This window comes from Diabrotica virgifera, chromosome 10, assembly GCF_917563875.1.
Source record: "Diabrotica virgifera virgifera chromosome 10, PGI_DIABVI_V3a".
NCBI lineage: Eukaryota > Metazoa > Arthropoda > Insecta > Coleoptera > Chrysomelidae > Diabrotica > Diabrotica virgifera.
The window spans coordinates 118,834,314-118,852,941 of NC_065452.1; the positions used below are offsets into that span (position 1 = coordinate 118,834,314).

The 18,628-nt window shown below is 31.2% G+C and overlaps 1 protein-coding gene across 4 annotated transcripts in view; it reads left to right on the top strand.

Moving 5' to 3' along the window:
- Positions 1-18,628, top strand: part of LOC114330789 (uncharacterized) — a 214,083-nt gene that overhangs the window by 184,990 nt on the left and 10,465 nt on the right. For all 4 annotated transcript variants that reach the window (XM_028280196.2, XM_028280197.2, XM_028280195.2 and 1 more), the window contains 4 exons: positions 5,568-5,660; positions 5,867-6,102; positions 15,030-15,337; positions 15,453-16,568. In XM_028280196.2, coding sequence (XP_028135997.2) covers positions 5,568-5,660; positions 5,867-6,102; positions 15,030-15,337; positions 15,453-16,568 — 1,753 coding nt within the window. The remainder of the gene's footprint in view (positions 1-5,567; positions 5,661-5,866; positions 6,103-15,029; positions 15,338-15,452; positions 16,569-18,628) is intronic.

An 18,628-nucleotide genomic window follows, 5' to 3' on the forward strand; every position in this document is an offset into this window, starting at 1 on the left:
GGTAACATGCCTGATTTACATTTGCGTATTTTATTTTCATTTTTTTCTTCTTTATTTTTTTCTAATTTCATCAACTAAGGTCTTGCTTTATAAATTTCTTATAAATTTAGAAAATTTTTAATGTAAACAATAAATATGCAGGTATATTTTTTACTTTTTCATACACTCTGGACCAAAATTACACAAAATTATGATGGCTCATATTACCCGTATGCGCGCCAATGGTGAATATTAAATTCTTAATTGTATGTCAAAAAATATGCAATAACTACGTCATAAAACTTACCAAATTGTATTTGCATATCTCAACCGATTCTAAAGCAATAAATAAATCGTCAATTTGTCAGAAAATTTTCAACACCCCCTATCTCAGAAACGAAGCATTTGCGGACATATGTTTATAAAGCAAACTGTCATTATTTTTTCATGCAGAATTATCCCTTAAACTTTGCCAACATTTTTTAAAAACACCCTGTATTGATAAAACACATGTCTAGTTGTTAAAGCACCTAACTTTTTTATTATCCAACATAAGCGAATCAATCAAAAAACAAAATATTGAGAAAGCATGAGGCTATAGTTAGGTTTTAATTTCAGTATTCTACAAATGCTAGAATATTCCACAGGGTGATGCAAACTTTAAGAAAAAAACACAGTTTGATTCGTACACCCGATATACAATGAAAATTTACCTGTTTAGCAACAACATTGTTACAGCTATATTGTTAAAGAATAAGGCTATAACATATTAAAAAAATCACTTAAATCGGACAACAGGTTTAGGAGATATAAGACATCAAAAATGACCCATTTTTAAGGTGGCCGGTTAATTTTGGTCCAGAGTGTAGATTCAAGATTCTGTTGGTATAACAATAAATTATTATTAGTATAACTCTTGTGTGCATCTTTATATATGTTCTCTCCCCTGCTCAGCTTCAGTTGTCGGATCATATGGTATGTAATACCTCATTTGAAGCTCGTTTGTTATTCAATATGTCTCCAGATTTTTGTGCTGCTCCATTGGGTCATTTCAAAATGGCGGCTGTGTAAAAAAGAATGGATTACCCCTCGAACACCTATATTTTTCTAACTTACTATATTCGATAGATTTCTTAAATGACAATATGTACTAAGCGATACATAATTTAAAGTTCTTGTGTAATATCCTCCATGATAATAGTGAAAATTGTCTTAAATTTACTACCATTGAAAGAGAAACACGTTTCTGATTCTAGGAGCATACTGAAGGGTAGGTACAAGAGATTTTAAATTATGGATCTACTATCACGATCCATTCCTTACAATTTAAGAAAAATTTTCACGGCGAAAGATCAAAGAGGCCACGCCTTGTAAAGACGGTACCTCCCTGCCATAACGTTGGGGAGATACTTTTACATATTGGGAATATGGCGTCATACTTTTGACAGATGTTAACAAAAAAGTTAATGAATTCTGTCAAATTATGCCAAACTGGGAAAATAAATTGACGTGTCAAAATTATTAGGGATAATCCATATTTTTTCCCTTTCTGTCTGTACCGGGTGTCCCAATAAGAATGGCTTTCGGCCATATCTCAGGAACCGTTTATAGTACAGCTTTGTGAAAAAAAAATTATAACAAAAGTTGCCTCTGGAAAAGCCTGGAAATTATTTTCATAATTGTAGGTCCACCGCTAGAGGGCGAAATTGAATATCAAAAATTAAAAAATAAAAATTTTACAAAATTTACCCAATGAAAGGGCACTGGAAATCCAATCATCGTATTCTTAATAAAATTCTGCGCATATTTGATTTCACAAGTTTAAGTCTACCTTTGCAAAAAAGAGGTGGGAACCTTCTTATGAAAAAATGGCTGTCTAAATCGAATTTTGCATACTTGGTCTTGTTGAAAACAGCTCTTTTTCGTCAATGTAAGCGTCTTATTTTCGAAATAGCCTAATAAGTAATATGCAAGCTAGGAGGCGTTATTTAATTATTTTCAGAAATCTAGTTTTCTTTTGAAAATATTAAATACAAGTATGCATTTTTAATCATGTATTAAAAAATTAGACCAAATTATCAGCATAATACTGAAAACCGCATGTCGATAACCTTTTTTCTATCTCGAGATATCTTAAGAAATGTGTAAATTTTAAACATAACCGTTACTGTCACCGGTACACGAGGAAAAGTAGTGTGCTATGGAAAATACAAATAAACATTTTACATATGTAAACGTATATAATTAATTAAAACAACAATAAGACAAACAACACCATAAAATATAACAAACAAATAAAAGCAACTACTTCCTTAGTCTTAGTGACTGCCTAAATGTTCAAATTGTTGCCCATCATTGTCGATGTAAGCATTCACTCTTTCAAGAGTAGATTGGATAGCAACAGATTTAACTGTTTTAGACTTTTATTTATGGGGACGGATTAAAGACCTTGTTTTTGCCGCTAGGCCCACTACTCGAGAAAACATTATCTAGAATCTAGAGAATACAAAACGCCATTCAAAGCATTGCGAAAGCAGAAATTTAGACTGCTGTTTAATCTACTCTTGAAAGAGTAAATGCTTGCATTGAAAATGATGGGCAACAATTTGAACATTTAGGTCGTCACTAAGTAAGTAGTTGCTTTAATATCTTTGTTATATTTTATAGTGTTGTTTGTATTATTGTTTTAATTAATTGTATACGTTTACATCTGGAAAATGTTTTCTTTGTTTTTTCCATAGCACACTACTTTTCCCTAACTTGGTTTACCGGTGACATTAACAGTTGTTTAAAATTTACACGTTTCTTAAGATATCTTGAGATAGAAAAAAGGTATCGACATGCGGTTTTCGGTATTATGTTGTTAATTTGGTCTAATTTTGTAATACAGGATTTAAAATGCATACTTGTATTTAATATTCTCCAAAGAAAACTAGATTTCTGAAAATAATTAAATAACGCCTCCTAGCTTGCATATTACTTATTAGGCCATTTCGAAAATAAGACACTTACATTGACGAAAAAGAGCTGTTTTCAACAAGACCAAGTATGCAAATTCGATTTAGCAGAACCGGACTTACAGCCATTTTTTCATAAGAAGGTTCCCACTCACCCACACCTCTTATTTGCAAAGGTAGACTTAAACTTGTGAAATCAAATATGCGCAGAATTTTGTGAAGAATACGAAGATTGGATTTCCAGTGCCCTTTCATTAGGTAAATTTTGCAAAATTTTGATTTTTTAATTTTTGATATTTAATTACGCCCTCTAGCGGTGGACCCACAATTATGAAAATAATTTTCAGGCTTTTCCCGAGGCAGCTTTTGTAATAAATATTTTTTTCTCAAAGCTGTACTATAAGCGGTTCCTGAGATATGGCCGAGAGCCATTCTTATTGGGACATCCGGTACCAATTGAGTGTCATAATTATCTATTTTTCCACTTGTTCCTTAATCCAAATTTCATTGGCTTCCTTTATGTATTTTGCTTTTTTTATCTAGTTCTTTGTACTGCCTGGATAATTTTTTATTTGTCGGCTTTGGTCCATCAATTAGTCCAGGTCGCATCTGTTTTGAGATGGACGTTGAGAGGTGACTCAAATGTTTTTGCAGAAATTGCTTGAAAATAACTCAAATAATAATATTTGAGTTATCCTCCCACTCAAAATGGTCCGGAAAATTGTTTAAATAATCAAAATGTCAAAATATGAAATAAAAATTCGATTTTTTATCGGTTTTTGATTATAACTTTAAGACTATTCATTTCTAAGAAAAGTTGTACTGACATAAAAGTTGCATAATTAAATTTCCTACAATACAGAATTAGTTACAAATTTAAAAAATACACCCTTGTTGCAAAATAGCAATAATTGCGAAAAAAGCCATACAAAAACAAGTATTCGCATTTTACGTTTTTCAACCATTTACGCTACACTTAGGACCTTCGTATTTTACCCAGAAAAACTTTATAATATAGTAAAACAACACTGTAAATTTCATTAAGATTTCACAAAAAAAATTCATTTTTTTAAATGTTGCAGTACTGAAAATAAATCAGATAGCAAGTTGAATTTTTTTTTGCTTATAGAAGTGTACTGTACCTTTCATTTGCAATTTTCAAAATTAAAATCGATTAATTACCACGGCGTCAGAAAATTTTTTAAATAAACATTAATTTTTGGTGCTACGCGCAGGACAGCGGAGTTCGATTCACACAACTTGATTTCCACTAAAATTTCTTCTAATCTTTATCTAATATATTATTTTCTTACTCTATATTTTGTTGTATTTTAATATTTTAATTCCACAAAAATCAAGCTAATTTTATTATTGTTTGTGAAATATTGTTTAAACAATTGCATATGTTTAAAAATAATAAACTTTTATTCTCTAAGTTAAAATATATGAACAAAAAAAGTTTTTGCTAAAAAAAGTGTTATTTCAAAAGGCAGAGTAGGTATGTGTTTTTATTTTGTAATAAACAAATTTATTTATTTATATCGAAATGTAATAAAAATTAAAATGTATCAATCATTATCAAAGGTCATTGGAATGCCCAATCAGTCCAAACTATCCGCTGTCCTTCGCGTAGCACCAATAATTAATGTTTATTTAAAAAAATTCCTGACGCCGTGGTAGTTAAGCGATTTTAATTTTGCAAATTGCAAATGAAAGGTACAGTACACTTCTATACGCAAAAAAAATCAACTTGCTATCTGCTTTATTTTCAGTCCTGTAACATTTTGAAAAAATGAATTTTTGTGCGAAAGCTGGATTGCAAAATTTATTTTGCAAAATCTATTGAACCGATCTTAATGAAATTTACAGTACTGTTTTACTGTATCATAGAGTTTTAATGGGTGAAATATGAAGGTCCTAAGTTTAGCATAAATGGTTGAAAAACGTAAAATGCGAATACTTGTTTTTGTATGGTTTTTTCGCAATTATTGCTATTTTGCAACAAGGGTGACTATTTTTTAAATTTTGAACCAATTCTATATTGTAGGAAATTTAATTACGCAACTTTTATGTCAGTACAACTTTTCTCGGAAATGAATACTTTTAAAGTTATAATCAAAAAACGAAGAAAAAAATCGAATTTTTCCTTAATTTTTTGACATTTTGATTATTTAAACAATGTTCCGGACCTTTTTGAGAGGGAGGATAACTCAAATATTATTATTTAAGTTATTTTCAAGCAATTTCTGCAAAAAAATTTGAGACACCTCGCAACGTCCAAATTTACTAATATTTTTACAGATGCGCCCTGGTCTAAATTCCGATATATCTTGTGCCATCCACACTTGTTTCTTTTAGTAGTTTTGGTTACATCTTTGTTATCCACTACTTTTGTAGGATGAGTTGGGGAGGGGTGACTTGAGAACGATTAATGTAAGAGGACGGATGATAAGGGCATAAATTAATCTTGTTTTTTAGTCTATTTCCGTGAATCCTGGTTAAATTAGACGTGATAGCTAATCTATCAGCTACCTTTTTTGTAGGTCCTTTGTATGACTATTAGTTGTCTGATTGATTTCCAAATTTATGTTAACATATCGTTTTAATACTGTTTTAATAAAATTATTATAGGCCCAGTTATGCGTTATGGATCAAGCAAGAAGAATGGAAAATTTACAGAAACTGGAACAAATTAGACAGCATTTATTAGAGCTTGAAAAGCAGGTAATTATTTACATATACATAAATAATTTCTCACTTCCATTTTTGCTCAATAATTTTCTGTGAAAACTCAAAAAAATTAAATTTGGTTTAAGATAGGCGTATTGCAAGATATAAATCTTCCCCTAGTGCAAATGAAAAGAAAAACGTAGATTTCACCTCATGCTAGTCTCAAAAATTGCTTTAACAATAACTTATTTTTCTTTAAGTATGAAAAAGGAAAACCGTTGGTAAACTTAGTGGATAATATGGTAAAATTGGGGTCTTTATATAGAACTCCTCAAGAAAAATCGATGGCCACGCCACAAATTAGAGATAGACTTGAATTCAATCAGCAAATCCAAGAAAGGCGGCTCCTTGCAGACCAAAAACGGGAATGGAATAGGCTGAACTCTAACCATCATCAATTCCAAGAGAAGGTTCAACAATTATACATATTAGACAGGTATAAATACATTTTTAGATATTAATAAGACAGTCTATAGGTCGACAGAAATATCTAAAATCGCCAAGGTCAGACCCATCGAAAACTTTGGTTACGCGACGTTGTCAGATCAATCAGATTTCAAAGTTTTTTCGGTTTTTTGTTTGTTTTCTGTTTCACAGTCAAATTTCCTTCTGCCTAAATTTTAAAACATTGTGTATAATTTCATGGGATTGTGCACTTAGTGTCCTGTTTTCACGGCACTTGTAATATTAATGTTTATTAAAAAAAATTTAAATGTATTCTGAGTAAACAACTATTTTACGATTTTATCTAGCAATGTTGCAAAACCACTTTGCACCAACGCATTCAGCTCAAGTCCCCTCTCCTTGATTTGCTACCTGATTGACCTTCGCGGTTTCAGATAGTTCTGTACAATAATAATTGTACAGGGTTATTCACTATATTTTGATCCCCCTGTAAACTGCTTTATTTACAGAATTAGAAAAAAAAGTATAAATACAAAAGTTATTCGATTTTTAAAATATGATTTTTTGACATATATAACATACTAGTGACGTCATCCGTCTGGGCGTGATGCCGTAATCGACTATTTTTTTAAATGAGAAGAGGAGTCGTGTGCTAGCTCATTTGAAAGGTAATTTAATTCTCTATTCAGTAGTATAAACATTAAGATAATTATTTATACAGGGTGTCCACAAAAATTTTTTTTGAATTAAATTAATTGACACAAAAAGAAGAATGTATGTAATTTATTTAATTTAAAATAGATTTTACTGCTGTTAGAAAACAGAAATAAAAGTTTATTGTACAAATAAACATTGATTTTTGCTTAAATTCAATATTCAAACTGCCAAGAGGTATAGATGGGTGGCAGCTTGAACATTAAATTTAGTGAAAAGTAATGTTATAATATGGCTGTATGGCTGTATGTGGTTATAACGTTGATTGATAAATATAGGGGGAAGATACGAAACCATGTGCATTATTTTGTTCCCTTTAAAATCTGCCTGTATAGTGGCGCGCCTAGCGTAAATTTGTTGAAGCTAGCCAAGAACAAGCACTTATTCTACGTGGTCCGTATTCAAAATTTTAACGCACAGTCGCTATCATATTGAAAATATAAATTGACTATAGAGTTTTTTCACTAGTCTTGACCTCACAAGTAAATACTTTTCGAGTTATTTGCGCGTGAATATATTCATGTTTCAAAAAAAGTATATTTCATGAGGAAATGAGGAAGTATTTCGTCAAAAAAATATTCATAGCAAAAATACAGCTTATAAAAAAATGAAAAAAATGTTTTATATATGACATATGAAGTCGTAGACTCAGTAAGAGCAGAGTTGTAGCTAATAAAAAGTAGGTTCTTATTCGTCAAATTCCAAATTGAATATTTCTACGTGAAATAATAAAAAAATTAAGTACTTTTCGGGGAAAACTCATCATAATTTTTTTAAATTGTTTAAAAACAGCTTTATTTTTTTAAGTTTCTAGTATCAGAAGTAAAAGTTGCGCACAAAATAAAGTTGATCCCTTTTTTTGTAAACAAAATCCTTAATATCACCTCTTAATTAGCATCCCAGATGAAATTAATCAGACCTATGAATATGACCTTTACACTTTGGGATATTTCGTATCACTGATAATTATAAAGTTATTTTGAAAAAAAGGCATTTTTCTTTCAAAACAAAAAAAATTACTGTAAAACTAAATTTACGATAAAACTTACAGATCATAACAAGGCGAAAACGGCGGGTCCTTTGGGAAAAATATTCCCATGAGATTTTTTTGCATAATCACATTCGTGAGACATCCCAGAATAAGGCTCAAGAAGTCGCCCACGTGAAAAGTGGTTCAATTTTTTTTAACAATTTTTTTTATTCAAATTGCAAAAATCAATATTTTTGGCTCGGACATTTTTTTTGTAGGTTTTTTGGACCATTCTGGATAAAAAAGGTCTCTTATTATTTTTCTCTAAAGTTGATCGTTTTCGAGTTATAAGCAATTTAAAATTGAAAAAAAAAACGAAAAATGGCGATTTTCAAGGCTTAATAACTCGGTTAAAAGTTATTATTATAAAAGTCAGAAAGTGACTAAATCAAAGTTTAATGCCCTCCCTACAAGATCCTGACGAAATTTTTGTCATTATTTTATTACTAAGCTGTTATTTTTAAGTAATAATAATGAGCGTCATGCACGAGGTAGGCGGCCGTAAATGTGAGTGCAAGTAAGATGCACAATTGGACTGCCGGAGTGGCATCTCTCTCGCACTCAGCATTTACGGCCGGCAACCACGTTCATGACGCTCAATATTATTACTTAAAAATAACAGCTTAGTAATAAAATAATGACAAAAATTTCTTCAGGATCTTGTAGGGGGGGCATTAAACTTTGATTTAGTCACTTTCTGACTTTCATAATAATAAATTTTAACCGAGTAATCCGAGTAACCCTTAAAAATCGTTTTTTCATTTTTTATCCAGAATGGTCCAAAAAACCTACAAAAAAATTGTCCGGGCCAAAAGTATAGATTTTTGCAATTTGATTAAAAAAAATTGTTAAAAAAAATTTGGCCCACTTTTCACGTGGGCGACTTCTTGAACCTTATTCTGGGATGTCTCACGAATGTAATTATACAAAAAAATCTCATGGGAATATTTTTCCCAACGTACCCGCCGTTTTCGCCTTGTCCTAAGTAAAGTAACTTGTGAAGCGGTAACGATAATTTGATTTTATTCGTCTTGAGGCGCCAAACGAAAAACACAAACGACTTTTTTCTTTGATACATTTTAAATTGTGTTTTGATGTGATTTATAGCATCTCTTTCGAATTAAAAATTTTACGCAAGTTCCCCTTCAGAGGGTGATTTTCACGATTTTTTAAAACTAGGTTTTACAAAAAAAGGACCAACTTTATTTTCAGCGTAACTTGCTTACTTTTAATGCTAGAAACTTTTTTAAAAACAAAAATAAAGCTTTTTAAACACTTTAAAAAAGCTGCAATGAGTTTTCCCCGAAATGTACTTTATTTTTTTTGTTAGTTCACGTTGAAACATTCGATTTGGAATTTGACGAATAAGAACTTACTTTTAATTAGCTACAACTCTGCTTATACTGAGTATAAAGATTTCATACAAACGCCATTTTTTTTAAGTGAAAAAACTCTAGAACAAAACTTGCTTAGAATTAGTCAGTTTATCCACTTGATAGCTACTAGATAGTATTAGACTTATTGCTAGCTACCTAGCCCTATACAAAGTGACTTTAGAAAGTCCACATCTACATTAGAAAACCTAGTGGATATTGAGTCATTCATGGGTTATTTGGATGTGATCATGTATGTTTGGCTTATGGCTATCTTTTATTATATAACGCGTACCATTTGGGGATTAGATATTATAAGAATTCTATTAAGTTGTTCAATTCAAGGAAATATAAAATTTATTAATAATTTTCTATATAGACGAAACTTATTTGAATAAATAACGTTCTTTTAGACTCAAAAATCCAATTAAACGACATTCCTCAATGGTCTACTCTTAGTGTTGCACTTTTCCTTATTGCAATCAATCACATCGCTAAATCACTTAATCCACTACTCATTTACAAATTTAAGAATTGTTCGAACACTACTGGCTTAGAATTTTCTCCCACTAAAACGAAAACAGTAATCATCAGTAAAACTCCAAAGAAGCACATTATACTACCGAAAATCTACCTAAAGAATTTGTTCTTCTTCTTTTTCTTTTTATAGGCAGTACTGCCCGTTTTTCTTCAACGGTGCCTTTCATTCTGTCCCTAAATTGTCATTCCATCTTTTCCTTGGGCGTCCTATACTTCTTCTGGCTATTCTTACTATCCTTGATTCAGACATCCGGCTTAAGCGTTGATTCCACTCTTCTTTTATATTCTTTACCCAGACATTTATACTGTCTATCCCACATATGCATTTGATTTCCTCACTTATTACCCTGTTCCGTAGTCCTTTTCCAGCAATCCTTCTTAAGATCTTCATTTCGTTGGTCTCCAGATGTCTTTGTGTTTTGCTTGTATCTGGTCTTGTTTCGGCCGTGTAAGTCATAACTGGTCTAATAACTGACTCATATTATATTCTGGCCTTTGTTTCCACTCTTAGGTGTTTGTTTTTCCACATTGTGTCGTTTAGGCATCCGGCCGTTCTACTGGCTTTAATTATTTGGTCTTTAACCTCTTCTTCGATATTGTTGTCGGCTGATAGATTAATTTATTATTAATCCAAGGTATTTGAAAGTCATTACTTGTTGTATAATTTGATTGTCCAATTTGCATCTTATTGATTCTGTGGATATTACTAAGATTTTTGTTTTTTCAGGCTGATATTTTCATATTCATTTCTTTTATGTTAATGTTGAACTCATGCAGTATTCTTTGTAGGTCGACTTTGCACTCCGCTACTAACACGGTGTCATCAGCGCAACAGAGTTTTTTTATCTCTTTATCGCCCATTTTGTACCCTCTTTTTTTCTTCACTTGTTTTATTATTGCATCCAACTTTATTTTAAACAGTATGGAGGGTTTAGTGAATCTCCTTGCTTGATTCCTGTGTTTGCTTCTATGGGTTCTGTTATTCATTGACTTTCATTTCTATTTTATTTCTTACATGTATGTTTATGAGAACGATATACGGCAACTGGTAATCAAAGGAAAGATAGAGGGTAAGAGAGGTCTAGGAAAAGATGTCATGGCTGCGTAATATTCGCCGAATGATAATAATGAAATTACTCTTAATAGAATAATGTAGGTAATCCTGACTATCTAATATCTCACCTGACAATACAATCCACGGTGGACGCCTACGCAGAAATACAAGGCACCTTTAAGAAGTAAAGTTAATAATAAATAATTCGATAAGTATACTTAGTCACGATTTTCCCCCTAATTCGGAAAATATCGACCGCATGAAAAAACTTGGAAGAAATTGTAGGAAATCGCAACAACTTAAGTCCTTACCATTTTTTCGAAGAGTTTAAAGTGGCCGAGCGGTTTACTTAGTCAATTTTATATTAAGTAAATACCGTTGCAATATCTCCAAACAAAATATACAATTATCAGAAGAGACTGTAATTAACGAAAATACCTACCTAATTTTTTATCGAGATTATGAGGCAAATAAGATAAATGTACAATATATAAAATCACCCAGTGAGTATTTTTCTCGTTAAATAATTTTTTTATTTGGAATATTGAATGATTTCTTTCAAGAATTCAAATTAAAAGACAAATTACAACTACAATTCTTGTTAATTTAAAAACGAGTTTAGAAAGTAATAGGTGCTAACTTCAATAATTATTTTAAAGATTGTCTGATTGTCATGATCATGCCACTATTATCGTTGAATAGTTGAATGATAACTCAAATATAAATGAATGAAAAGAAATAAATACGTTCTATTATAATCCAGTCGGCCGACCCCAAATTCCGATAACCAAAGATACCTGAATACGTCTCATCGTTGTCTCAGGTAAATTCAATCTCGTACCTAGAAAGCTGCTAACGCCATCTATTTCTAAAACCACTGGTGTCGTACATAAACGCTCGTTTAGTTTCGTATCTTCTCCCCTATATTTGTTAATCAATGGTTATAATATGGCAGTAATGTTATATATTGGCTACAAATCCCCCGTACTATAAAGCCAACCGCTCCGAGCACTGTCCCGAAACAGCACGACGAACGACGAAGTCCTGCGCAGTGCCAGTTGAAGTTATGCTATCGCGAAAGACACATCGCCTCCGGCGTTTTACATTGTATTTTCAACTCATGTATTACCCAATTACACGCTGTTACGTTTTATTTCAATATAATCTACATTACTAAGTGTTCATCGTAATTTCCGTGTACCTACCCCCTACAAAACCCTTATAATGTTTATTTGTTTAATAAACATTTATTCCTGTTTTCTGACAGCAGTAGAATGTATTTTGAATTAAATAAATTACATAAATTCTTCTTTTTGTGTCAATTAATTTAAATAAAAATTTTTTTGACACCCTATATAATTAATCATGTTAATGTTTTTATTACTGAATAGGGAATATTCCCAATTAAAAAAATAGTCGATTACGTCATCACGCCTAAATGGATGACGTCACTAGTACGATATACAGGGTGAGTTTTTAGTGCGGGATCGGTCGATAACTCCATTATGGTATAAAATATCGAGAAAAGGTATTTAAAAAAAATGTAGACAATGATATTTTCCACGCTTGGAAAATATGTCCATTTCTACAGGGTGATCAGTAACTGCGTGGTATATCAAACATATAATTTTTTAAATGGGACACCCTATATATTTTTTCATATTTATATTCCCCTCATAATTCTTGTTCATATAATATAGGGTTTTGCATTACTATACAGAGTATTTAACAAGTTATGACCATTTTTATTTCGAAATCACTGTGAGATTAACACCCTGTATATAAAGAAGTAATTCGTAGACAATAATTTCTTTTATGTAATAAGATAAACAATATACTGTAGTTTTTAAATTAAGCCCAATTCACATCATTGACGAATATTTGTATACAGGGTGAACTACAAAACCAAATTACGATTTTCTGTATTTTTTTAAATGGATCACCCTATATTTTATTTTTCAACATTATTGTATTTAATATACTCTTTAATTTTTATATAGCATTCCCTATATCTAAACTGATTACTTTCCGAGATATTTTTAGTTTTCCTCAAATTTCGGGAATACATTCAATTTTTCTAGTAGTTAATATTGAGTAATAATTAAACAAAATTATTTTTATTAGATAAATAACTAACACAAAATATAAACCATAGCAATATGCAGTAAATATACCAATAAATGTGATATTAAGAAATTATCATATATCCCTAATATACAAGAATCGTAAAATTCCTAAAAAAAAATTTTTGTTGTATATAATAATATAACAAGATAATTTTTTTCAATAAATAACTTACATAAAACATAAATCAAAGCAATATACAGCTGATGTAACAGTTTTTAGATTGGTATATCAACAGCATTCTAAGCCAAGAATTTTTCAGTAGAACATTCATTTTTATAAGCACTTTTAAACTACAAAACAAATTTACGATTTCCTCAATTTTTTTTTAATAGATCACCCTAGATTTTATTTTTTTTTTTGAAATATTGTATTTATGATACTCTTTCATTTTTATATAGCATCTCCTATACCTAAACTTATTAGTTTCTGAGATATTTTTAGTTTTCTTAATTTGCCGGGAATACATTCAATTCTTATAAATATAAATAACTTAACAAATAAGTATTATGTAATAATATAACAAATATTTTCATTCAATAAATAACTAACAAAAAAATAATAAACCTTAACAAAATTTAATGAATGTATCAATTAATGTGATGTTAAGGATATAAATCTAAAGTAAATGTTGAAAATGACCACTTTCGACGTCTATGCAATTTTGTAACCGATATTCAAATGACCGAGCCACATTTCTTTGTAAGTCAATATTATTAAAAGCTTCTTTTATTCTATTTTTCATATCATTAAGCGTTGTTGGATGCTTCTGTTATACAAGGTTTTTAATATAGCCCCACTTGAGAAAAATCAATTTTGGAAGAACTGGAGCACCGTCGTATAAAAACCTCAACCGTCAAAAAATGTGGACCAATCACATAATCTCTAACTATATCACCTTAAACATTTATAGATCATCTAGTTTGAGTGTTATCAAAGTAGGGATTTCTTTATGCATATTAATGAAATTTAATATGAAAATTATATTATTAATAACTGCGGGTCACAATCTGCAATTAGGAATGTGTTACTAAAAACTTCTTGGCTTAGAATGCTGTTGATATAATAATCTAAAAACTATTAAGTTAGTTGTATATTGTTTTGATTTATGTTTTGTGTGAGTTGTTTATTAAATAAAAATAATCTTGTAATTTTATTATACACAAGATACCTATATTTTTTTTGTAGGAATTGTATGATTCTTGTATATAGGGAAATATGATAATTCCTTAATATCACATTTATTGATACATTCATTGCATATTGATGTGGTTTATATTTTGTGTTAGTTATTTATTGAATAAAAATAATTTTGTTTAATTATCATTCAATACCAACTTATTTCTACTAGAAAAATTGAATGTATTCCCGAAAGTTGAAGAAAACTAAAAATATCTCCGAAAGTAATAAGTTTAGGTATAGGGAACGCTATATAAAAATGAAAGAGTATAATATATACGATATTTTTGAAAAATAAAATATAGGGTGATCTATTTAAAAAAATAGAGAAAATCGTAATTGGGTTTTGTAGTTCACCCTGTATACAAACATTGTTCAATGATTTCAATTGGACTTAATTTAAAAACTACAGTATATTGTTTATCTTACTACATAAAACAAATTATGGTCTATGAATTATTTCTTTATATACAGGGTGTTAATCTCATAGTGATTTCGAAATAAAAATGGTCATAACTTATTAAATACTCTGTATAGTAATGCAAAACCCTATATTATATGAACAAGAATTATGAGGGGAATATAAATATGAAAAAATATATAGGGTGTCCCATTTAAAAAATTATATGTTTGATATGCCACGCTGTTATTGATCACCCTGTAGAAATGAACATATTTTCCAAGCGTGGAGAATATCATTGCCTACATTTTTTCTAAATAACTTTTTTCGATATTCTATAACATTATGGAATTATCGACCGATCCCGCACTAAAAACTCACCCTGTATATGGCAAAAAATCATAATTTAAAAATCGAATAACTTTTGTATTTTACATTTTTTTCTAATTCTGTAAATAAAGCAGTTTACAGGAGGTCAAAATATAGTGAATAACCTTGTATGTACTCTTGTACATATTCCATAACTTTTAATATTGTGTTCTAGATTAATACATGAAGAGTCGGGAACACTTCAAAAACTCCAACAGGATAAGGAAGATATAGAACGTGCGCTTGGGGGATTAAGGCATCGTCTCAGTAAGGGGTTCAATGATCCAAGTGAAATAGAAATTGCTCGTAAGCAGCAAGTTATTCTGGAAAATGACCTGAGTAGAGTATATTTTATGCTGGCCCAAAATTCCAAAAAATTAGAAGAGACTGTCTCGGGTAACGCTAAATTGGAGCAAGAACTGATGGTGTTGAAACAAAAGTTACAAAATTCTAGGCAGGGTTCACCGCAGTATTCGAATGCTGGTAAGATATTGAATTCTAATAATTTTAAAGTTTCTAAAGTCTATTATTCAAAAAATAATTAGGGGGTAGACTTAATACGCGGAATGATAAATTTGACATCTATTTTTTATTTCAGGTGACAGTCTCACGTGTACAATAGGGAGTAATATTGGTGTAGAGTCAGATCTACAGAAAGTAGAGAAAAAAATCGGAGAACTGCAGAAGCAGCGACAAAAATTGAGTTTGCAAGTTCGACAATTGACAAACAGGTCTCCCAATGCTTCTCAACAAAAACCAACATCTAGTAGTTTTCAAAACAGTTTAAACAAAAAGAAAATACCTTCTTTATGGAGGGAGACAGATTTAGATACGATGTCTAGTATAGATCACGGAGAATGTGATCAAATGATGAAAGTCAGTCCTATGTACATTAACACTGACAGTAAATTAGAGGACTATGATTACTATAGTCATGTAGATAGTTCCAATACATCAGTCAGCGAAAACAATTCGGTCATTCCTCAAGAAAAACAAGAGATCAAAACTGTAAGGATAGTTAAAAGAGAATCCGAAAAGAGACAAAGAGACCGCGAAAAATTAATTCCTGGTAAGTGGGACGTAGTGCAAGAAGATGATGGCGTGAATAATACACATAAAGGGCTCATCACCTCGAACATAGAACATTTAGACAAGGAACCTAATAATAGTACCCATAACTTAGCATCTAGCTCGAGTGTATGTGATCAAGAACCTGAAAAATCTTCTGATATGCTGCCCGTGTTCAAAAGCGAAGCAGCACGCCAAATTATAACTGAGATGTCTGTGCAACCTCCCCTAAAGCAGCCCAATCGTAGGGCGGTTCCCAAAGAAAAGCGTAGACATTATACAGCTCCCCACAACCACTCAATTAAAAGTTTGAACCCCCAAGAGGACGTTTTTGATAAGCTCAATGTTAATAATAGACGAGCTAGAGATGACTTAGATATGGAACGAGCACTGAGGCAGCGGATAGATGCTCCAGACGTAGTTCGGTCCACTTTAATTAATACGGAATTAAAATATAATGAGAGGACTATAGATGATCTGTTAGGGATCCCTAGTAAAATTAACATTCCTGAGCGATACATTCCAGAGCAACTTCCCCAGTTATCGGTTGAGGAACAGGAGCATCGAATGAAAAAAGTTGAGACTATCAAGAAAATGTTGTCTGATACGACTTTTATCAGTACAAGTTCTACAAATTTAACTGGAGGTAAATATTTGTATATATACTAAGGATTTCCACAGTTTTCACTGTATTCCTTCACTCAACCGTTCTCTCCAGTTCTTTTTGTTTTGTTAGTCCCTTCCTGCAGATTTCTTCTGTCTGTTGCTTCGTCCACTTCACCTCTGAAAGGTCTTCGGGATCTGCGTCTCTTCCTTCTTCCTATCGGGCTCCACTCTATTATTCTGTTTATCCAATATTTTCGGTTTGCTCTTCTGACATGTCCGTATCAGGGCCCTGATTCTAATTCAAATTTCGACTCAAAACAAGTCGCAGTCAATATGGCGACGTTGAAATGCGACTGTGCGAGCCTTGTGGATTTTAGTTGAACTAACGAAATGATGTCATTAAATAGCGACTTATCGAAATTAATTGCGACTCCAAAAAAGTGGTTGATATTATAATTTCGAGTCGAAATTATTGTGACACGGACATGAATGAATGGCCGAAAGCGAGGTTAGGTTTAGTTTAGGAGATGTGTTTTGTTTCTTTCTTGCAAGGAAAACTAAAGCAAAAGGTATTAACATGGCTGGGTTTTATGGAAATTTGCTGGTTTTGGAGGAATTAGATAGAATAGTATTAAATCAGAAATAAGATTTCATATATTAGTAATATAGCTACGCAAAGTCCTCAGAAAGTGTGCTATTTGGTTTATAAACAAATTACCGCTCCGAAATATTTTTTCAATTACTGCTCTGTAACTCAGAAGATTTTAACGTTAAACCAAAAACACTCACATAAAAATTCACTGTAATTTAATTCTGCACATAGATATTTTTTTCCGATTTCCTTCGGCCGAAATTTTCCTCGAAAAATTCGGGATTTCCAAACAAAATCTTGAATTTTCAACTAAAATTTTAGGGAAGTAATTCTTTATCAATAATTAAATAACTTGGTGACATAAATCTTTTTTGTTATGAGTGTCTTGAAGATATGAAAATTTGTATGTACCTTTGTAAGAGGACCGGAATAAAAAGGTAATGGTTCAAAGGTTGAAATCCTGTTGTTTATAACTCTGCCGCAAATGCCAGTCAAATTTGACCGGTTATACCTGGAACCAATCCTCGCAATTCAATTTTTTTTCTTCGAAAAGGACACAGAAGCCTTGATAAAGCGTTAACTTAATTTAATTTAATTTAATCTAGTATTTTCTGAGGGGTTCTATTTGCTTATAAGCCAAAAAATTGTTTCTTTATAACATTCCTGAGACCGCTCAAATAGTCCAATTTCGATTCTGTAAAGTACGTTGAATAGGTATGGTGCTTTTGTATTCGAAAATCATAGTTATTCTGGTGTTCATAATCTTTCTGGTTATTATTTCGACCGAAATTTTTTAATTAACATTTTAATTATTGCTAAACTATTGGTTAGATTGTCGCCGGCCTCCTGATATATAATCTACTATAAACAATCTTTCATGTCATCAATTTATTTAATTATTGATAAATAATTACTTCCCTAAAATTTTTATTGGGAACTGCAGATTTTATCGGAAGACTCGGATTTTCCGAATAAAATTTTTGTTGAAGAACTTTGTACCGAACTAGATTACGGTGAATTTTTATTTGAGTGTTTTTGGTTTAAAGGAAAAATCTTGGGAGTTACAGAGCACTAATTAAAAATAAACAAGATTTAGGAGTGCTAATTTGTTTATAAATAAAATAACACACTTTCTGCGGACCTGTCATACCCCATATTACTAATATATGCAATCTTAAGATTCGATTTTAGCAATAAAATAGCTGGTAAATAACTTTTCCCAAAAATGGCATTTTTTCGATAATTTTCCCAGACTATCAACAAATGTTGCGGTGGTTGCGTAGCCAATAAATCCAATAAACCTGAGCGCCAACCCAAATTTTTATCAGTGTCAAAATGATATCGTTAATATCCCCAGTTTTAACTAATATCGAAATAAATAAGAATCGCTATAAATTGCGACCATCATGGCGGATTCGAAATTAAATTGCGACCTCGAAATGAATTAGAATCAGGCCCTAGGTTAATCTCTTCTGTTCTATGTAGTCTAGTATATCTGAGTTCATTCC